This window comes from Littorina saxatilis, linkage group LG15 (genome assembly GCF_037325665.1).
Source record: "Littorina saxatilis isolate snail1 linkage group LG15, US_GU_Lsax_2.0, whole genome shotgun sequence".
NCBI lineage: Eukaryota > Metazoa > Mollusca > Gastropoda > Littorinimorpha > Littorinidae > Littorina > Littorina saxatilis.
In genome coordinates, this window is record NC_090259.1 from 9742066 (window position 1) to 9765292 (window position 23227).

The 23227-nt window shown below is 44.4% G+C and overlaps 1 protein-coding gene across 1 annotated transcript in view; it reads right to left on the bottom strand.

Annotated features, from left to right (window-relative positions):
• LOC138948502 (protein unc-80 homolog) overlaps nucleotides 1-23227 on the bottom strand; it is a 140286-nt gene that overhangs the window by 71317 nt on the left and 45742 nt on the right. Inside the window, exons 20-26 of the mRNA XM_070320056.1 lie at nucleotides 22637-22745; nucleotides 19312-19384; nucleotides 18497-18637; nucleotides 17801-17987; nucleotides 13175-13303; nucleotides 2465-2599; nucleotides 1060-1160 (exon numbers count right to left, since the gene is read on the bottom strand). Of these exons, the coding sequence (XP_070176157.1) occupies nucleotides 1060-1160; nucleotides 2465-2599; nucleotides 13175-13303; nucleotides 17801-17987; nucleotides 18497-18637; nucleotides 19312-19384; nucleotides 22637-22745 (875 nt within the window). The remainder of the gene's footprint in view (nucleotides 1-1059; nucleotides 1161-2464; nucleotides 2600-13174; nucleotides 13304-17800; nucleotides 17988-18496; nucleotides 18638-19311; nucleotides 19385-22636; nucleotides 22746-23227) is intronic.

Below are 23227 nucleotides of genomic sequence, written 5' to 3' on the forward strand. Positions count from 1 at the left end.
ACCCCTATCATTCATTCCAGCTACCATACGCAGTGACATGATCAAAATCTAGCGAAATCTTTTTAACATCTTTGGTTGCTATGTGACTAACCCCTATCATTCATTCCAGCTACCATACACAGTGACATGATCAAAATCTAGCGAAATCTTTTTAACATTTTTGGTTGATATGTGACTAACCCCTATCTGAGCTGAACATTAGGAATAAATTTATGTTATGATTATTTTTATTTATTTATTTATTTAAACATATTAGTTTACTGATAAAGTTTGCTGATTTAAAAATGTACACATTTGACTTAGAAAAGAAAAGACTTATGAAGAAGGTTTGCTCCAAACCACACACACACACACCAAAAAACAAAAAAACAAAATTAAATAAAAATGTAAAAAAAATAAAAATAAAAATTTACTTTTTTTTTTTTAAATGCAAAATATAATTGTAGTAGCAAACCTGCATGCAACTGAGGTTAAAATTTTTATTTTTTATTTTTTTTAAACAACTATCATTCATTCCAGCTACCATACGCGCTGACATTATCGAAATCTAGCGAAATCTGTTGGACATCTTCGAGTGCGGTTTGGCTTCCCCCCTGGGGTAAGGAAATAAGTAAAGTATGGTACAGTTTGTGCAATTATACATCATGTTCACATGCTGCTTTCTAATAAGCTGCAAATAAAACAAAAAAACATCACAACTTTGAAGGTTTTAGCAAACTCATGTACCTTGCATATTAACTTTTGACATGTTTTGAATGTAGAAGTGATGGAACACATTGAATGATTCCTAGTCATTCACATCACTTCCATTGGTTTTGATTTCCCCAGAAAAATTACACTTTGCTGCTGTTTGTTTGTTTTTGTTTTTTTGTTGGAAAGCTGTCCCTGAGCTAGAGATAAAACCAATTTCTTTGCTGCTGCTTACTGCATGAAACCTAAACTTAAAATGCGAGGTCCTATATACATTGCACACACCTCAAATCTACATCAACCCAGCTATGTAAGCACACAGACAATCAAACAAAATATATTCCCCACAAAGGAGCCATGAGCACCAACCTGTCTCTCCTTGTTGGTGAGTTTCTCCAGGAAGTGTCTGAGGAAGAGGATGGGGTCGTCCACGATGCAGTCCCAGATGATCTTGTTGGCCACTTCCGACACTGAGTGAACACAGCATGACTCATTAGACAACACAAGGGGATGTAGCTCAGTCGGTAGTGCGCTGGATTTGTATCCAGTTGGCCGCTGTCAGCGTGAGTTCGTCCCCACGTTCGGCGAGATTTATTTCTCAGAGTCAACTTTGTGTGCAGACTCTCCTCGGTGTCCGAACACCCTCGTGTGTACACGCAAGCACAAGACCAAGTGCGCACGAAAAAGATCCTGTAATCCATGTCAGAGTTCGGTGGGTTATAGAAACACGAAAATACCCAGCATGCTTCCTCCGAAAACGGCGTATGCCTGCCTATAAATGGCGGGGTAAAAAACGGTCATACACGTAAAATTCCACTCGTGCAAAAAAAACAACACGAGTGTACGTGGGAGTTTCAGCCCACGAACGCAGAAGAAGAAGAAGAAGAAGACAACACAAGAATAATGGTGACCGCGCATGAGAAATCAAAAGACCAAAAGTAACTGTACAGTGGAACCCCCCTTTTAAGACCCCCCAATTTAAGACTCAGTCCCTCCCGATTTTCTCAGACTTTTTATCCATAACCTCTGTAATTCTACCCCCATTTTAAGACCCCCCAATTCAAGACTCAGTCCCTCCCGATTTTCTCAGACTTTTTATCCATAACCTCTGTAATTCTACCCCCATTTTAAGACCCCCCAATTTAAGACTCAGTCCCTCCCGATTTTCTCAGACTTTTTATCCATAACCTCTGTAATTCTACCCCCATTTTAAGACTCCTTCCTTCTTAAGACCTGAATTTCTCAGATTTTTGGAGGTCTTAAAAGGGGGGTTCCACTGTATTTACGACGACGATGACACTTGATGTTACATGAATGTCATCGTCTCCGTAAATACATGAGTACTTTATTTGTTTGTCTTTTTATTTCATTAGACAAACAGTTTGCAGCAGACAAGCAGTACAATCTGGAAACTAGAATTCGGAATGTCGGCAGAGAGAGAGGGGTTTAGGGTGTGGAGATAGACATATATACAGGGAAAAAAAATGGAGACACACAAATATAGACACGTTATCAGACAGAGAGACACGTTATCAGACAGAGAGACACGTTATCAGACAGAGAGACACGTTATCAGACAGAGAGACAGGCAAAAGACTTCATCCACATGTACACCTTCATTCTGAAAACTTGAACAAAAATTCTAAGGTTCATATCTCAAGTCTAAGTCTTACCATATAAGTCTTACCACACTCTTTTTGCTTAAAAAGCTGTACATAACTTTATCTACATGTACTTACGGCATAATTTTATTTTACCCGACAACAATTTTTACCTGAGACACCATCAGCGTTGACGTCATGGTCGTCCAGCAGGTGCAGGATGGGAAGAACAGCAGCACAGACGCACGACGGAAAGAACCCCTGAGCCGTCTGAAGATGATGACTGTGTTCTGGTCTCTCCTCTTCTCCTAATGCAGGAAGGGGAAAAATTATTAGGCTCATGTCACACGAAATAACAAAAACACTTTTTGACACTAGCATCTAGAGCGATGTCTTAAAGGCACACTCTGCTTCGTGAAAACCGTTCACCCCACTGTCTTAGATCTGGCCAGGCTTTAAACATGGTACAAGACCAGCCGTCCACTTGGACACATACCCAAACTCAACAACATGGGTGCTTCCTGTGCAAAGTGGATATTTTTTGTTATTTGTGACCCTCCACCACGAAATGAGTCGCATGTCACCTTTGCATGATTTTCATATTTTTACATTTTCCTAAAGAGTTTTTTATGCTCTATCCAGTGGTAAAAACCGTTTTAGAAAAGAGCGAAAACTGTTTGAGTTATAAGCCTGTGACTAAGGTGACCCTCACACTGTTACCAGACACTCCCCGGCCTTATATTAAGCCTAGCGCAGAACCGCGCGAGGTGACATGCGACTCATTTCGTGGTGGAGGGTCACATATATGAAGTCTTATATCGCGCGTATCTCCAGACTCGGACTCAAGGCGCAGGGATCTATTTATGCCGTGTGAGATGGAATTTTTTACACAATACATCACGCATTCACATCGACCAGCAGATCGCAGCCATTTCGGCGCATATCCTACTTTTCACGGCCTATTATTCCAAGTCACACGGGTATTTTGGTGGACATTTTTTTTTATCTATGCCTATACAATCTTGCCAGGAAAGACCCTTTTGTCAATCGTGGGATCTTTAACTGCACACCCCAATGTAGTGTACACGAAGGGACCTCGGTTTTTCGTCTCATCCGAAAGACTAGCACTTGAACCCACCACCAAGGTTAGGAAAGGGGGGAGAAAATTGCTAACGCCCTGACCCAGGGTCGAACTCGCAACCTCTCGCTTCCGAGCGCAAGTGCGTTACCACTCGGCCACCCAGTCCTTTATTTTTTAATGAATGGATTTCTTCAAAGTCACTCAGTGTCAATCAGCAAAATTGATTCTTGAAAAAAATTAAAACTCTGTCCAGGAAGCAGACAGGATGCTGATTTTTGGTATGTGACCAGGTGGAGGGATGGTCTTACCCCATGTACATTCCTGGGCAGATCTGAGATAGTATGCCAAATTGTTTTCACGGGAAAAACTGAGACTTTAAATTATTTGTTTAGGTAACTCAGACCCAGGAGTCACGTTAATTTGACTGCAACTGATTTACTATTTCAATGGGTAGAATGAGAGCAGAACAAAATACAGTGGTACCTGTGATGAAAGGACACCCTTGGGACGATCAAAGTGTCCCTACATTGCAGGTGGCCTGTCATGACAGGTATATTTTGGTCAAGATAACAGACAAAAGTAGGAAAGAAGGGGTTCTCCCATTTGAGGGGCCTCAACTCACAGGTACCAAAGTATACACTGAACAGTTAAGGTCTGCTCTCTGAATTAATTGAGGTTTTCATATAAGGCCAACAAAAAAAAATAGGTGTGGTTACGGTAACATAGCCCCCAAAAATAGGGTAGGAAGGTAGGCAATCACTTTTTTTTCTTACTTTTTTTTCTAATGTGTACAAATTAAACCTACTTGACAGGGAAATAAGTGTGCGACTCGAGCGCTTTCGCTTTCATTGCGTTTTCTGCACTGTTGGTTTTTTTTGGTTTTTTTTTTGACAAATGTAATAAAAAGTAATAGGGTCGGCCCCTAAAAATAGGGTAGGTCGGGTTACCGTAACCACACCTATTTTTTTTTTAGGCCTAATGTGTACATGCACTATCAACAAAATATTACACTCCTATTACCAACCACAACAAGAAAACAAATGAACACAAATTGCAACTGAGAAAACAAACAACTAAAATACATTACACAAATTCTGACAATATTCATCTTCCTCATTTACTCTTCAAAAAAGACGTAAAAAAATGGTGCCAAAATAATGCTTAAACAGAACAGGAAACTGGAATAAAATGACATAAAAAGGCAATCAAACTCAAACTGTGCAAATACACGTGTGACCTTCAACATTTCCCAAAGCCAACATTGCAATGGTGTTTACTTGTACAAAAAGTGCAAATAAAACCTTTCAGAGAAGCAAACATTAACATCCAATCAACAATACGCTTACCCATAAATCATAAAAATAATAAAACCACATCTGGTCAAAAAAAGAAAACAAGCATCAGAGCTGTGTTCTAGTCAATAGGTGTGTTCTCTCAACACACTACGACTAAAATGACCAACAAACACAGGATAAATACACCATGACTAAAATGACCAACAAACACAGGATAAATACACCACGACTAAAATGACCAACAAATACACCACGACTAAAATGACCGACAAACACAGGATAAACACACCACGACTAAAATGACCAACAAACACACCACGACTAAAATGACCAACAAACACAGGATAAACACACCACGACTAAAATGACCAACAAACACACCACGACTAAAATGACCAACAAACACAGGATAAACACACTACGACTAAAATGACCAACAAACACAGGATAAATACACCATGACTAAAATGACCAACAAACACAGGATAAATACACCACGACTAAAATGACCAACAAACACAGGATAAATACACTACGACTAAAATGACCAACAAACACAGGATAAATACACCACGACTAAAATGACCGACAAACACAGGATAAACACACCACGACTAAAATGACCAACAAACACACCACGACTAAAATGACCAACAAACACAGGATAAACACACCACGACTAAAATGACCAACAAACACAGGATAAATATTATCACACTATGTCGCAATCGTAACATAATTGCATATCTTAGGTATATGTTGAAACATTTTTTTCTTATTCTTTTTGTTTAGTTTTTTCATGTACCTCAATGGGGTTTCTTGAATAAACCCTTTGCCTTGCCTTGCCTTGCCTAGCAGTAAAGAGTCCATTCTATTGCCCAGATCACTTCCATATCATGTGAACAGGGGGAGCAGAAGTCAGATGAAAAACTAGCATAATTCCTCTGACTTAGACTCAACTTAGAGTAGAGTTGCCTAACTGCCTTGAGGCCTTTTCAAATTCTTTGTTTTCTCCAAACTGAACAAAATGATAAATGCAATTTTCTTATGATCATGACGATAGTCTAGCAAGTTGATAAAACTTAAGCGGGGGGGGGGGTTAATAAAAAAGAACAAAACCAACAACCAGACTTACCACAGGATGTTGCAATACCTAGCCCTCAAAGCACAGAAACAAGTGACAGACTACAACTCTTAGCTAGCGACATTTGGTGCAGACCAAACAAACACTGCTTGGTTCTTCATTCCTATTCGTCATTTTCTTGGCCAATGAAGAAAAATGTCTGAAAGGTTGAAATTGGAAGGGCCAGGGGAGTACATGATGTTGGTTATCTATGAAACAAAGTTAGGCTGAGTGAAGTAATATTAGTATAGAGTTAATTCAGCTTGGGTTATCATGCAAATTTTAAACAACGTTAGCTAGAGAAGAAGGTGATCAAGATATACTGTTTCAATGCTTTGTTTATAATTATACTGCGTTCTCCATTAACAATTTGTTACTTTAAAGAAACTGATTTCAAGTAAAGACAACTGAGGGATTAACATTTTGCTTCTTAAGAGAACCTGATTTTGAGGAAAGAAAATTGAATGCGGAAAATCGAAAATTTTATTGTAAATTTTCATTTAATAAATATACCTACCCGAATCACATGTAGCATTGACACAATCGGAGATGCTAGGTTCTGAAAAGGCTAACCGTCTAAGGGAAGCAACCCCAACCACAAAAAGTGTAAACGTAGCCTTGGTAATGACCATACACCCGGGGAGTTACCTCCCATCGTGCATGCCATGTCACTACTGCTACTGAACACGTGGTTCATATCATTCGACCTAAAGAATAAATTCTCCAAATCAAAAGCGGGGTTGGCGGGAGGGAATATACTATGTGATTCGGGTAGGTATATTTATTAAATGAAAATTTACAATAAAATTTTCGATTAAATTACATATTCCTACTCCGAATCACATGTAGCAGATTACAAAAACAAGGCGGTGGGAAAGAAAAATCTAACTCACTCAAAAAACCTTGCCAAAAACCTGGACCGCTGCCAAAGAATCAGGGCGGTCCCAGTGGGAAAGAAAATCTAACCCACTCAAAAGCCTTTGCCAGGGCTGGCCCACTGCCAACAGGCAGTGAGGGAACCAAGGAAAGTCCTGATTGACAGCCGAGAAGTATCTCAGGCAAAGCGAAAGAGACAACCTCAGAGATCCAGAAAGCTGTGCTCAGCACTTCTTCCAATCTCCTAGCCGTAAAAAACAGCACAGGAATAGACCCAAGCCTTGGATTAATAACCCTGGCGAGCCAAGGGAAAGACAAGCTTCCCCCCCCCCCTTTTTTGGAAGGAAATGCTAATGTCCTGAGAAGATCCGTGCGTAAGGTTGTCCCCTCAACTGAGAAGGACGAACCCCCGCGGTGACCTTAAGACAACCATGCCAAAGTCTGCAAACCTTGGGATGTAGTAAAGCCCAAAAGGCTTGTGAGAAAGAAGTCAGCTCAAAATAAGAGTGACCAATCCCCACGAAAGAGCGAGAGAGAGACATCCAAGCACTAAGTACCAGAGTCCACCTCGAAGAGAAAACTCACAAATAGAAGGTCGCCAGTTATCCCCTACCAGTCCCTGCGAACGCAGGGAGAGAGGTAGCACCCGACAGCAGCCACTTACGACTGTGCGTAAGCTACCGGAAGTGAGGACCCACGGTGGTCAAAAACCGATGTGACTGGCAACCATAAACAAAATGGCTAAAAGCCAGAATGTTCCCAAAACAGTCTGCTTGACGGTAATCGAGAGTGAATCAAAAACCGAAAGCAGAAAACCAAGACTGGTAAACGTAAACCGTGAAGCCAGCCAGCCATAAGACTCCCGAAACCAGAGTTCTCAGGGAAAAAACAGGCAGTTAACTTCCTAGCCAAATCAAGAGCCTACCTGAGTTTGGCCAGAAACCCAGAGCGCGTCTGTCCCTGTCTGAAGACAGAGTCCAACGCGGAGAAAAACGGACAACCGCCCTAGACAAAGTTGCCTTTTGTAGCCGGGCGACTGTAAGGAAACCCGACCCGACAGACGTCATCCGGACTCGCCTCATACTAAGATGAGGAAGAAGAGAGGAAAGGCCCAAGACTGAAGTCACAGGAACCGAACCTTAACTAAACCTCTGCCCGAAGGAGAAGAGTAGCCAAAACCTGAGAGAGGGGAGGAAAGCCACAAAGAACTACTCCTCAAACATCCATTGTCCAAGACAATGCCCCCTCAGGAAAACCTGAATGTAACTTCCGAGGCCAACTCAAGTGAACCTTAAGTTTGGACGAAACACCAGAACGCGTCTGATCACTAGAGAAAGACAGAGTCCGACTCGATGAAAGACAACAAGGACCAAAGTCCGAACGTTTGTGGCCAAACAGGGGTAACCTGAAGCCAGAGAACCCCACAAGCCACAAGAAACGGGAAGGCAACAACCACCATCGCCGCAACGTGGAATGGCTGTTGCCCGGCCAAGGCTGCCTATTGGCTGCCAGCTTAGCTTAACCAGAGGAATGAGCATGCTTCTGCTAAGCATGTTTCTGAGTATGCTAGCCCTACCTTCCTTCAACCTTTGTAAAGCAGTCAGAGACCTGGTGATCTCTACTCGACTGAATCTCTACTGCAGGCCAAGTTTAAGCGACTCTCTTTGACTGTTCAGGGAACTGAGAATGCGAAAGAAACGAGTCCCTCCGACACCCGCCGTACGAGCGTAGAGAAGGAAGGGCAGCCTCATCTGCTCCATGCTCACCCAAGCAAGGGCTGGCCAACAGAGTAGAGAAAGGAGGCAAGTTCCAAAGGCTGAATAAGCAAGAAGGAACAAAAGGTGAAGCCCGTGTAGCCGAAGCCAGCCAAGGCTGAGCATGTTCCGGAACTGAACCATAGTAGAAACCGCGGCAGAACCAAAACACTAGAGATACCACCTTCGGGAGGAGATGGCCTAGCCAAAACCTGCAAACCGTGGTACCTACAAAAGGTGACTAAGGAACCGGAAGTAGAAAAACATCCTATCTTCACGGAACGGAAGTCCGACATCGACAACAAGGAAGCCACCAATGTCGATGCACCCAAGGGAAATCCTGAGCCGAAGCTTGAGCTGCGACGGAAATCCAGAACGTGTTCGATTGCTGACTAAAGACTGAGAACCAGAATAGCTCAGCTACGAACGTAAACCGAAGTCACAGTTGCTGGTGGTAAACTGATGAATGAGATGACCGGAAACCGGAAAACCATCCAACCGGAAAAAGACCTGACTTATCCCCCTACTGACGGTCGTGAATAGGGGAAACGTCCAGGGCCACCCGAACTGACTAGGCAGTAAACGCAACACCCAACAGGTAAAGTGAAGACTGCCCCGGCTGAGGCTAAAAGCCTAAATGCCCGTAGGCCAGCCGCTGTTCCTCACCCACCGACCTCCGAAGGAGTGTCAGGGAGAGGAGAAGTGTATCCGAACAGAGCCGGAAATGCAGCAGACAAAACCGCGAAAAACGGAAGCGAAAGATGCATAGAGTAGACTGAGGCCGGAAGCCCAAACGCCCGTAGGCCAGTCCTCTGTCAACTCCAGTCAAAACCGCAACGTGTACTTGAAATGGAGGACTTATGCTTCCAGTAAAACCGGAAACACCACGCCGACAACGGCTGCCGCACTGGTGAAACACAAATGCCCACGACGGAACAAGAGTGAGACAGAACAGAAGAGGACTGGGGCCGGAACCCGAACGCCCGTAGGCCAGTCCTCGGTCAACCCCAGACAAGCCACTACGTGCGCTTGTGATGGAGAACCTATGCTTCCAGACAGGAAGTGTAGGAGGCCGAAGCCCCGCCCGGGAAAACCTTCGACGTGACCTCTGCCGCAGCTTAGAGGACAGCGTTAAGCCTTTTTCCCAATAACCAGCACGTGTGGAATCGCTGACGACAGACTGAATGTCCGACACGACCGGCGAAAAAACCGAAGTCCACGTACTGGTGGAAGGCCGGTGAAACGGCATAACCGGAAAACCGGAAATCCGTCCCCCCCGACGTCGTCCTAACTCATGCCTCGATCAGGCTAAGAGAGAAAAGACGGCAAGTCTGCAGCTGCAGGAACCGGAACGGCAGTCGACGCGACAACCGAAGGTTGAAACGCTGACTACATCGGCCAGAGCTGAGACACCACCTGCCCGAAGGGCTGGCGTTGCTCCTCAGCTACCGACATCCGGGAGGAAGTGGAAGCGAAAGGAGCAGTAAATCCGGGCGGAGCCGGAAAGCACCAGACGAGACCGCGAAAAGCGGAAGCGCCGAATGCGAGGACGGAGGCCGGAAGCCCGAATGCCCTAAAGGCAACGTCCGGTCAACCCCAGAAACGACCACAGCGGGTGCGTACGTCAGAGGACCTATGCTTCCAGCGAGTGCCGGAAGCGCAGCGCCAGAAACGGCTACCGCCATTGCTCCGCCACACAATGGTCTTCGAGGAAGCCAGGGTGTGACTGAACAGAGGACGAATGCCCGGGGGGCAACGTCCGGTCAACCCCAGAAACGACCACAGCGGGTGCGTACGTCAGAGGACCTATGCTTCCAGCGAGTGCCGGAAGCGCAGCGCCGGAAACGGCTACCGCCACTGCTCCGCCACACAATGGTCTTCGAGGAAACCAGGGTGCGACTGAACAGAGGACGAATGCCCGGGGGGCAACGTCCGGTCAACCCCGGAAACGACCACAGCGGGTGCGCACATCGGGGGACCTGGTCAACCCCGGAAACGACCACAGCGGGTGCGTACATCGGGGGACCTATGCTTCCGGCGAGTGCCGGAAGCGCAGCAGTCGGAAACGGCTAGACAACTCCGGAAACGACCCCAGCGGGTGCGTACGTCGGAGAAGTAGCCGGAACCAACTGCCGCCATTGCTCAGCCACACAATGGTCTTCAGTGAAGCCAGGGTGCGACCGAACAGGGGTTTGCGGGTCGTGAACCCGCCGAAAAGAGCTGTGTCCCAGCAGGGACTGTCCGACGGCCTCACGAGGGCCTGTGGACCAGCTCGACTTACTTGAATCGCCCACCACAGCGGTAGAAGACGAAGAAGCAAAACATCCGCCCTAGACAACGTCTCGGCCGGAAGCGTCAAAGAAGCCAACAAGGTGACGTCGCCCACAGACAGCGGGACCAACGGAAGACGCAGGCTTGGAACGCGAAAATTTCTTCACAAAGATAACGCAGACCTGCAACACCTGATCTGCTAACGGCAGAGAAGGCGAGGAGAAGAAACAGGACGTACAACAGTATATGACTGCCCCACAAAGTGTTTGTTCGAGGCAGAAAGAGTAACGAACAAAACATAACAAACATGTTAAATCCGAAACCACGACCAGTCCTACGGACTGGTAGATACCTGCTAAAGCCTAGCCAAGTAAACCACTGTCAGCAACGCTGATACACAAAATGGCGGCCAAGCGATAAGTTACTGGACAAAATTTAGAAGTCCAAAACGGACGAAAATTAAGCAATAACAAAAATTCCTGTCAAAGTAATGACGAAATATGAAATGGCTTACCAACTAACAAAGCAGAAGGCAAAAACGCAGGTAAAGTAAGGAGAACCTCACCATAACATAGGCCTAGCCACATAAATAAGCTGTCAGGAAAGCTGAGCAACCGAAAGTGGCGGCCACAAGATAAGTTACTGAAACGCATTTAGGAGTCCAAACGGACAAAAAGTCAGCAACTATAGATAAATTCCTGTCAAACTAAAGACAAGAAGGAACAAGCTTACCAACTAAACAAAGCAGCAAGCAAGTAAGAAGGTAAAATTACGTTTACCTCCAAAATACATCGGCCTAGCCACAAAATCTGTCAACTCATGCTGACAACAAAAATGGCGGCCAACAGTAGTCACTGAAATATCACAGGTCCAAACACGGACGAAAATCAGCAACTACAACAAATTTCCTGTCAAAATAATGACCAAAATGGAAAGAGCTCACCAACTACGAAGCAGGAGGCAAGATAGACGGTAACGTGGCCGGTGGGTGTCAAAACAACACCAAACAGCGCAGCCACAGGGGAGCCCAAAAATCAACAACCTGCTCCCTCGAAAGCTGTAAGGTCGAATGATATGAACCACGTGTTCAGTAGCAGTAGTGACATGGCATGCACGATGGGAGGTAACTCCCCGGGTGTATGGTCATTACCAAGGCTACGTTTACACTTTTTGTGGTTGGGGTTGCTTCCCTTAGACGGTTAGCCTTTTCAGAACCTAGCATCTCCGATTGTGTCAATGCTACATGTGATTCGGAGTAGGAATATGTAATTTAAAGTAAATTTTAAGGGGCTTATTGTCCGTCAGGTCTTAATTGCCTATATTGGACATGAATTGGTTTATACGATTCGAGTTTTTACGCCCTCACGGCTTTTGATGTATGCGTGTTTAGGTGGTATCAGCCATCTGCACTTGTGGTAGAATGACCAAGATCTTTAACGTGCCATTGTGGTGACACGGGGGTGGGAGATGGATACCGTCTCTGGGTCTGCACATAAAGTTGACCCGTGTCCGTCCCGGCCCGGATTCGAACCAGCGACCTTTCGATCACAAGTCCAGTGCTCCACCACCTGAGCTACCCGGGCCCCGCTGAATGCGGACTCTCAATGGAAGAAACACAAGCTTATGTCAAAAACCCTGAGCTATGGTGTTCTTCTTTGATCTTACACAACACTCATTATAGATTCTTGTGAGAAATTGAAATGACACTCATGTCTCTAAGCAGCAACATCAACAACACTCACCATTAAGATTCTTCCACATAAAAACACCCATACCCTTACAAGCAGTCTGTGATTCCCTTCAACAGCCACTACGCCTTTCCATTACTAAACTAACACAAGAGTTAATCTCATATTTCTGATGAAAGGGAATATACTTAAACTTCTCCCAATCATTTCCTTCTCAACCTTAACCAGTGCAATTCCACATACACAAACAAATTAGCAAAATGTAAGCACTGCAAAAAATTCAGGAGGAAACAAATACAAAAACAAAAATGAGATCTCAATACACATGAACTCAGACTGTTCAATTCAGCACATGTTACCGATACACTAGAAGCTCCTACTTGACAAGTGCAAATCCTAGAACACATTCATGAAATTTGGAAATCACAACTAGAAAGGAAGGTATACATGTATGTGAAATTCAGCCATGCAGCTACTACATAAGTATCTGAAATGTACAGTGCAAAGGCAAGATAAAAAGACAACACACTTTGTAAAGGAGTGGGATTCACTGAAAACAGGCAAACATATCAGTACTAGAAATTCAAAGCTACCAAAGCAGTTGGAATAAAAACCGCAAAGTTAAAGCAGTCAGTATAAAATATCACCACTAAAGTTAAAAAGCAGTCAGTAGAAAAGAATAATCAAAAAAACATCACATTAAAAAAAATGGTTTCAATAGAAGAAGAAAAACTGAAGAAAAAAAAATACAAAAAGTAAAAGTAGAAGACAAAAAATGAGTTGATTAGTTGATACCTTCGTTGCCGAGGCGACCCCAGTGCAAGCTACCATTTCTCCACGACATGCTACGACTTTGGATATTAGCTCGATTGACAGGGGCGAGGGAAACCCGGCGAGCCGCCAAGTTTATCTCCTCCTGAGTGGCTAGACATGGCAAAAGCAAGTGCAGTACGTAAGCCTCGGTCGCTCCATGCCCAAAATACAAATGACGGCAAAATGCATCGTTCAGTACACGCTAGCCTGTGTACTGTGTTCTCTGGGTCATTTATTACTTTGGGCACCGCTACATGTATCCATTGAGGACGGGTTGGGGTTGACGTAGAGAAATAGGGGGGGGTGGGAGGATGTTACAGATTAGGCACCAAAAAAAAAGTTGTATGTTTCTGGTCACCCGACCCTACCTAGTTTTTTCCCGCCGACCCTAGACTTTTTTTTTATTGCATTTGTAAAATAAAAAAAATTAAAAAAAAGCGTCAAAACGAAAGTAACAGACGGCAGACGACACAAGGGGGATAACACCGCATCCCTTTTGTCTCATGTGTTTTGTAATGTGTTGTCTTTCTCTTTGTATAGTAAGTCCAGTCTCTTTGCGTCACTGTAGAGTTATTTTCTACCCTGACCAAAAAATAAAAAATAAAAAAAATAAAAAACTCCCTACCTACCTACCCCATTTTTTGTAGCCATGTGACCAGAAACATACAACTTTTTTTTGTTTTGCCTTACACACACAGGAATAGACTCATTCCGAGAATAACTCTTGTTTTTTGGGGGTTTGTGGAAGAGTTGCTCAACCTTGGAAATACAAGAGCAAACAAACCCATGTGGCAGTGAAGTTGAATGATCACTTGACATTTCAGGGAAAAATTAGCTCTAATCTGTGTTTTCTGCTCCATCCGTTCAAGATTTATATATGCTCTCTCTTTTTGTTTGAAAGTATGAACATCGAAGCTAACAATTCACTGCCACTGTGATCGCTTGCCAGCAAAGTTCACCGAACATGTTAGGCGACACGCTGCTTGCTAGTGCTTTGCCTACACATGTGGTTGGCGATCTGGTGTGCATACTTTCAAAACAAAAGAGCATCATGTTGAAAAGACAGTGCAGAAAACTAGGATCGGAGCTTATTTTCACTGTGGTGTCATAGTCCATCCCTCGACTTCACTGTTACGTAGGTTTGTTTTCCTTCTTTTTTTCAAGGGTGCGCAACTCTTTCACAACCTATAAAAACCTGAACAGAGTTATTACCGAACATTGTCTATTTGTGGAAGGAGAGAGTAGTGTGAGGGCTAGAAAGGGGCAGAAGAGTTACTGTGTTATGACTTGTACATACACTATGATATCCTGATGACTAAAAGTAGTCTAAAAATATTCTGATTGATTTCCATTGTTATTATTGGAAAAGTGACAACTCTGAACTATTGTGATTTTTTTTCTTCTGTTATGACAATCTGGGAAAAACTCTCAGTCTACAAAATGAGAATGTTTTTTTCAACATGCTACATAAAATGAAAGGCTTTGCAGACATTTTGAACCTGCGAAATAAATATGATGGCATTTAGAGGCATATTCCGTTTATCTCTTCAATGTTTGTATTCTGATCAACGTTAAAGGATAGGGAAATATTTTCTGATAAATGAGTCTTGGTTTGAGAATAATGAACTGGAAGAGGACATTTCAAATGTTTATAGTTGATTATTGGTACAGCAAAGATACATGACTACACATATGACATGATAATATGACAACTACAATATTCCAACAGTTATATATTTGAATATCTATTACTGTTTGACTACATTTATAAGACAGTTTGTCTATGAATATTCACAGGGAATCTCTGTATACAAGTTGTTCATAACTACAGAAGTGTACAAGAACACCACAGGGACAGACACGAACAGATACGAACACTTAGTTCACCCCTGAACACCATTGGACAATGAACAGCGACCTCGTTGTGTAACTTTCTCTCTCATTCGCTCGCACGTCAGTCAATGAACATTCGCACAAGTGTGCAAACATGTGTATTCACGTGTGCTCTTTCAGGCAAACGTCATGCACACACACACACAGAAAGAAAGAATAGACTTACTTCACACACATACAAAACTGTCACTCTCACTGAAACACGCAGCATGAACACACTGACAAACACACAAGCACACCCACAAACACGCAGGTCTGTCCAACGGTGTTGAGGAATGCAGCAGCACACGAAGCAGATGCGGCCCAAGGGGATCAGTACAATGCAGTGAATGCCGTTACCATAATCCTTGGGGGGAGGGGGGCTGGGACTCTATTCTGAATCTTCAACATCTTAATTTCGTGTAAATCAACAGCTGAATATCAACAAATGCAAGGCACATAACACGTTCACATTTACTTAGCCTGCTGAACTTTTTCCTCACCATTTCTAATTTGCTCCCTCACTGCAACTCTAATGCTACAGTCCTTCCATAATCAACTTTCTGAGTCTGAGTTCTGTAAGCACCATCTTCTAACTTCTGGAAAAGACACACTACCAGCAAACCATGGTCCCCAAAGCAAACAAGGGTTAATGAAGCTAATTGGCTTATCTACATGTTTCTTCAATGCTTCAATTATTCCCTGTCTCCTTTGAACTTTAAACTGTGATCCCAAGATACTTTCAGAAATCGGCCAAAAGGATTATGGTAACATCAAAATTGTCTGTGTCAAAAACTTCAAAGACACAGCTGAGTACTTGTGACGAAACATACCAGGATTATTCCTTTGCTTTCTTTTGCAATGAGAGTTGTTAATTCTATCAGCATCATGCAGACACACTTTCATAATTCCATGCCATTTTTCTGCTGTTAATATGGAAAGGTCTTTCAGAGAACACAAATTCAGCAAAATTATCTGAGGAATTAGACAGCTTTTGTTTGCAGGCAGGAGAAATGTCTGCCAACCAAAGCAGTGTTTGCTCAAAAAGTTAGTGTCAATGTCAATATTTTTTTTACCAAGCATCCATGCTACAAAGTTTTTCACACAGACAAACATTATGAGGGGGGATGGATAACAATGACCTTAGTTCTATGATACCTGTGTATACCTGTGAACCAGGATAATTAATGCACTAGAGAGTAGATGACAGGACAGGTGAAGCAATGAGGGGGAGGAGGGGAGGGAAATGCACACTTAGAACGGAAGATTGGAGTGATAGTGTGACTCTTCCACACATTACCTTACCTGCACAGGTGTGAGAGATGCTGCATTTTATTTTGTGGTTGAATTGTAAAGGTACCTGGCTTCCCACATACACAATAGTGTTCACCACCACTGATCTGTCACGGCTTTCACACGGAATAAGACAATCCTTCCACTTGGACACATACTTCTTCTGCGTTCGTGGGCTGAAACTCCCACGTACACTCGTTGGTTTTTTGGCACGAGTGGAATTTTAAGTGTATGACCGTTTTTACCCTGCCATACGCTGCTTTCGGAGGAAGCATGCTGGGTATTTTCGTGTTTCTATAACCCACCGAACTCTGACATGGATAAAAGGATCTTTTCCGTGCGCACTTGGTCCTGTGCTTGCGTGTACACACAAAGGGGGTTAAGCCACCAAGCAGGTCTGCACATAAGTTGACCTGGGAGATCGGAAAGGTGTGGCGGGGTGGTAAGACGTCGGCCTCTTAATCGGAAGGTCGAGGGTTTGAATCCCGGCCACGGCCGCCTAGTGGGTTAAATGTGGAGATTTTTTCGATCTCCCAGGTCAACTTATGTGCAGACCTGCTTAGTGGCTTATCCCCCTTCGTGTGTACACGCAAGCACAAGACAAAGTGAGCACGGAAAAGATCCTGTAATCCATGTCAGAGTTCGGTGGGTTATAGAAACACGAAAATACCCAGCATGCTTCCGCCGAAAGCGGCGTATGGCTGCCTTAATGGCGGGGTAAAAACGGTCATACACGTAAAATTCCACTCGTGCAAAAAACACGAGTGTACGTGGGAGTTTCACAAACGCAGAAGAAGAAGAAGGTATGTGTTTAAGTGGGAGGATAGTCTTATCCCGTGTTAATAAGATCTGTGGTGGTGAACACCATCACTTACACAAGAAGGAAGGTACCAATTAACACTGAGCCTTAATGTCAAATCTCTAAAAACAAAACCATGAAAAGTGGTCTACCCAAGTTTTGCACTGTCGTAAAGGGAGCTGGGGTGGGGGGTGAGAAGAGTATGAAGTTCCGGAGGCTGTCAAAGATGTGCTTACATTCATATACAATGAATGAAGGAATGCACTAACTATACCATTCTCTTTCTCTTCTGTTCTTCTTTTTTGGGTGGAAGGGGAGGGTTTAAAGCTTTTCATGAAAACTTTGATTATGAATTAAAAGACAGGAACAGAGGGTCAAAAATACCGAAGGACCAGCTGTTCAAAGCCTTGGTTTTCATAACCTGAAAGTGGAAACCAGACGATGATGTCAAATGAAGCGATACAAAGGAATGATCGAGGGAGGACTTTCCACAAATGCTCAATGAGAAAACGAACCATGATCACTTACCTCCACACAGGAAGGCAGTTTGTTACACAACCACTCCTCTAAAATGTCTTTCCCCTGCACAAGAAAAATCTTGACCAATCATAATAATAACGTTTTCCTGAAAACAAGATGGCTACCTTCCTCGTGCTCTTCCACTGCCGAGTGAAGGGCTGGTTCGTACGCTGCAAGTTGAGGCACCGGGACAGTCGTCATGGGGAAGTTTTCCCGCCCCACTCTCTTTCTCTCCTCCTCTGCCAGGAGAGCCTTGCGGATCATCTCCTGCTGCTGTTTGCGTCTTGTTGTTGTGGCTGTGACTAGCGACTTCTGCAAAAGAATTTTGATGTCATTGAAGTTCAGTGATCATTCTTAAATATAAGTTTTTCAAGCAACACATAGGGACTGTGATGAAGAATAAACATCATACTGCACTGAGATGGTTCTCATGAAACTCTTTTATTGTATACATATCCATGATACAAGTCCCCTGCTTAACTGATTTTTCTCTGGTACACTAGCCATCAATATAATGTCTTCTAGTCTATTTGCTACTTGTATTACTACTAGCCTGCTTTACCTAGAAGCTTATTGTCCGAAAAACTCTAGATGTACTCTTTTCAAAAAAGCTTGTTCTGGTTTTTATTTTTGAGCAATTTCAGTTCCTTTTTAGGAACACTGTTCAAAATCAAATGAGATAACCGAAAGAGAAAAGACACAACATCAACCGGCAAAATGCATTGCATACATAACCAAAGGTACAAAGTAATCTAATATTAACACCACACACAAGATCTCTAATCAAGAATTACACACAAGTATTAAAGCGATCCACTCACTGTCTCCTCCTGGTTGACTGTGACCTCCTCGATCTTGGTCTTGAAGTGCGGCATCCAGGGCGGGTCCACAACGGTCAGGCTGGCCTTGGGCAGACCAATGGTGGGTGACGGGAGGGTGAAGTCTATGCTGGGGGGTGGCACCTGAGGCATAATGCAAGACAGGTTTTATTTCATGTGATCATGATTTACATGTTTTGTCCTGAATTAAACGTTCCCTACAAAATAACTTTTCTTGTTTGTTTTTTTATTCATGATTTACAAGGTTTGCTGAAAGCTCTGATTTTCTTAGTGCCATAGTCACAGCCAAAAAAATATAATTAAGAGTCCTGAAAGCATTCATCAATGTAAATCAGATCTGTTCTTTTTTTTCTTTTTCTTTTTACACTGGTTACTTGGTAGGAAATATTATTCTGTTTCAAATATCATGTAACCCTGTTTCACATGCTGATGTGATTTTGTTCCCCTTGCAGTGAGTTTTCTGCCTTTAGATCTTTTACCAGATCACCTCCTGCTTCCCAAACTACCAGCCCTCCCTCACCCACCCACCCACACCCACCCACACATCCACACCCACCCACAAACACACCCACCCACACACCACCCACCCACACACACACCCACCCACACCCACCCACCCACACACACACATTATCACACTGACACATACAGTGCACGCACACACTCATGCATGAACACACACACACACACACACACACACACACACACACACACACACACACAGAGGAAAGGACAGACTGAACTGTGGACATTTCAAGCTGGAAACACAGAAGTGCAGTTGACCAAGACGCCCATACCTTGAAGTAGAGGTTGGCATCACACTCCATCCTGGGCCACACCTGGTAGCGGAACTTCCACAGTGACCCAAACCTGCAGCAACAAAACATGGTCAGATTGTTCGAACAAGTGAGAGAAAGAGAGTGAGAGAGAGAGAGACAGGGAGACAGAGAGAGAGAGAGAGAGAGAGAGAGAGAGAGAGAGAGAGAGAGAGAGACAGAGAGACAGGGAGACAGAGAGAGAGAGAGACAGAGAGAGAGAGACGGAGAGACAGAGAGAGAGAGAGACAGGGAGACAGAGAGAGAGACAGGGAGACAGAGAGAGAGACAGGGAGACAGAGAGACAGAGAGACAGAGGGAGACTGAGAGACAGAGGGAAACAGAGGGAGACAGAGAGACAGAGGGAAACAGAGAGAGACAGGGAGACAGAGAGACAGAGGGAAACAGAGAGAGACAGGGAGACAGAGAGAGACAGGGAGACAGAGAGAGACAGGGAGACAGAGAGACAGAGAGAGACAGGGAGACAGAGAGAGACAGGGAGACTGAGAGAGACAGGGAGACAGAGAGTCAGAGAGAGAGAGACAGGGAGACAGAGAGAGAGAGAGAGAGAGAGACAGGGAGAGAGAGAGACAGGGAGACAGAGAGAGACAGGGAGACAGAGAGACAGAGAGACAGAGGGAGACAGAGAGACAGAGAGACAGAGGGAGACTGAGAGACAGAGGGAAACAGAGGGAGACAGAGAGACAGAGACAGACAGGGAGACAGAGACAGACAGGGAGACAGAGAGACAGAGAGACAGAGGGAGACTGAGAGACAGAGGGAAACAGAGGGAGACAGAGAGACAGAGAGAGACAGGGAGACAGAGAGAGACAGGGAGACAGAGACAGGGAGACAGAGAGAGAGAGAGACAGAGGGAGACAGGGAGACAGAGAGAGACAGAGACAGACAGGGAGACAGAGAGAGAGAGAGAGACAGACAGGGAGACAGAGAGAGACAGGGAGACAGGGAGAGACAGGGAGACAGAGAGACAGAGAGAGAGAGAGAGGCAGAGAGAGACAGGGAGACAGAGACAGACAGGGAGACAGAGAGAGACAGAGACAGACAGGGAGACAGAGAGAGAGACAGACAGGGAGACAGGGAGACAGAGAGAGAGAGACAGACAGGGAGACAGAGAGACAGGGAGACAGGGAGACAGGGAGAGAGAGAGACAGGGAGACAGAGAGAGACAGGGAGACAGAGAGAGACAGGGAGACAGAGAGACAGATAGAGACAGGGAGAGACAGGGAGACAGAGAGAGACAGGGAGACAGAGAGAGACAGGGAGACAGAGAGAGACAGGGAGACAGAGAGAGACAGGGAGACAGAGAGAGACAGGGAGACAGAGAGACAGATAGAGACAGGGAGAGACAGGGAGACAGAGAGAGACAGGGAGACAGAGAGAGACAGGGAGACAGAGAGAGACAGGGAGACAGAGAGAGACAGGGAGACAGAGAGAGACAGGGAGACAGAGAGACAGAGAGACAGAGAGAGACAGGGAGACAGAGAGAGACAGGGAGACAGAGAGAGACAGGGAGACAGAGACAGGGAGACAGAGAGAGACAGGGAGACAGAGAGACAGGGAGACAGAGAGAGACAGGGAGACAGAGGGAGACAGGGAGACAGAGAGACAGAGAGAGAGACAGGGAGACAGAGAGAGACAGGGAGACAGAGAGAGACAGGGAGACAGAGAGAGACAGGGAGACAGAGAGAGACAGGGAGACAGAGAGACAGAGAGAGAGAGAGAGGCAGAGAGAGACAGGGAGACAGAGAGAGACAGGGAGACAGAGAGACACAGAGAGAGACAGGGAGACAGAGAGAGACATGGAGACAGAGAGAGACAGGGAGACAGAGAGACAGAGAGAGAGACAGGGAGACAGAGAGAGACAGGGAGACAGAGAGACAGAGAGAGAGAGAGAGAGAGAGAGAGAGACAGGGAGACAGAGAGAGAGAGACAGAGAGACAGGGAGACAGAGAGAAACATTATTAACAGAAAATCTGAAAATTCAAGGTCTTAAAAAGGGGGGGTCTTAAATGGGGGTGGTGGTGGGGGGGGGGGGGGGGGGTGTCTTAAAATGGGGGTTCCATTGTACCCTGAACCTATTTACCTTGCTGTCATTCCATGACACATCATTAAACTACTGGCCTAAGAACAGTCAGTACACATGGTTTGGTTAACTCATTCGCTGCGCAGCTAAATTTCCCCTGTGTTCCCTGCCAACGCGCGATTTAGAGCCATTTTGAAAAAAATATTAAAAATCAACAACACAAGATAACCTTACATACCTTATGTTTTTGCAAAGTTTGAAACTTACTCTTTTAGAAAATATATGAAACATTTGAAAGTACATACCTTTTGTTGTCTTCATATCCACGCAAAATATCCAATTTGAAGCAAAACAAAAAAACTTTCTACGTCATGGGTTCATCATACACAATGTCATGATCGACACTTGCATTGCCCGAATCATCACCCAAATGATCGTCCATTGGCACAAAATCGTCACCAGAATCTAAAATATCATCTCCACTATCATCATCACTGAGGTCAAGATCAGAACCGTACTGAATAACACGTTCTAGCACTCTTTTCAAGTTACTACGTCTCAGCAGAACGATCCGCCATCTTGGAAAAGTCAAAACACGTGGGTCGCACACCGTCAACAAAATTTTTATTAATCCCAACAATTTAAGGGAAGGAACTGTTTACAGTGAATGGTACCACTGTAGACAGATAGAAGTTCATTGCAGGGGTTGTTTCCCTTGGTCAGCAGGACCGTTTACACCGTTAAAAATTCGTGATATCCGTCGGAACTCAAGTGCCGGCACGCAGCCAACGCTAAACACAGGTGTCGGAATTCCAGTTCCGACGCGCAGCGAATGAGTTATACTAATGTGCCATGAGCCGTTGGTGCATACAATCTAAAAATGACCCAAGCAATTTCCCTTTAGGGAGTCAAAGGGTGCGTCAAGATTATTTACCCCTATGCCATCCTTGACATCAGCACACACACACACACACACACACACACACACACACACACACACACACACACACACACACACACACACACACACACAAACAATTTGGTAACATGATACAGGGGCAAACTCTAAGACAAGAAGGCACACGATTACGCCAGAACTTATTTAGAAAAACTAAATTACAGGTGGGTAGGGAGGGTGACCTATCCCACTTGGTGTTTTCAAGTATGTCCCATCATAATTTGGTTGAGCGGATCAAATGACCCATAGTCTTTATCCCCCTGGCTGAACACTTAACACAAGCCAGTCCTGAATGAAGACAATACCTGAGGATAGCGTTGATGCGCTGGTTTGTTTCCTCATGCTGCAGTTCCCTGATGATTGTGTTCCGAGCCTTGTCTGGAGACTTCACCGATGACAGGAGGAACACTGTGGCTGCAACAGATACATTCCTATGATAGAAAACATGCTTCTTTTGAGACAGAATATTCAACACTGACAAGTATGCATGTCGGCTTCTCCCTCTTAGGAACCTCATTTTACCACATACAAAAATCAAGGGAATTTTCTTGAATAGTTTCAAGACCCTTATAATCCAAATCTTACTTGGTTTAAAAAAAATTTTATTCAGGATTTCTTCGCATGAACAGTTCAAAACACACAACTAGGACACGCACTCAAGCAAATGCTTGAGGGCTATGTGAGTCAAACAAGACTCCACCTACCGGCCACTCATTGATTACTCAGGTGAGTCAAATCTTACTTGTAACACAGAAACAGAAAACGGAAATAAGACTTTGCTCAACCTTAAAAGCACAATTGTGCACTTTAAGAGTTAAACATGTCAAAGCCATTTTCCATTCAACCTGTTTAAGTTCTCAGGGATGCGGAAATACACTTGCACACTTGGTACTGCA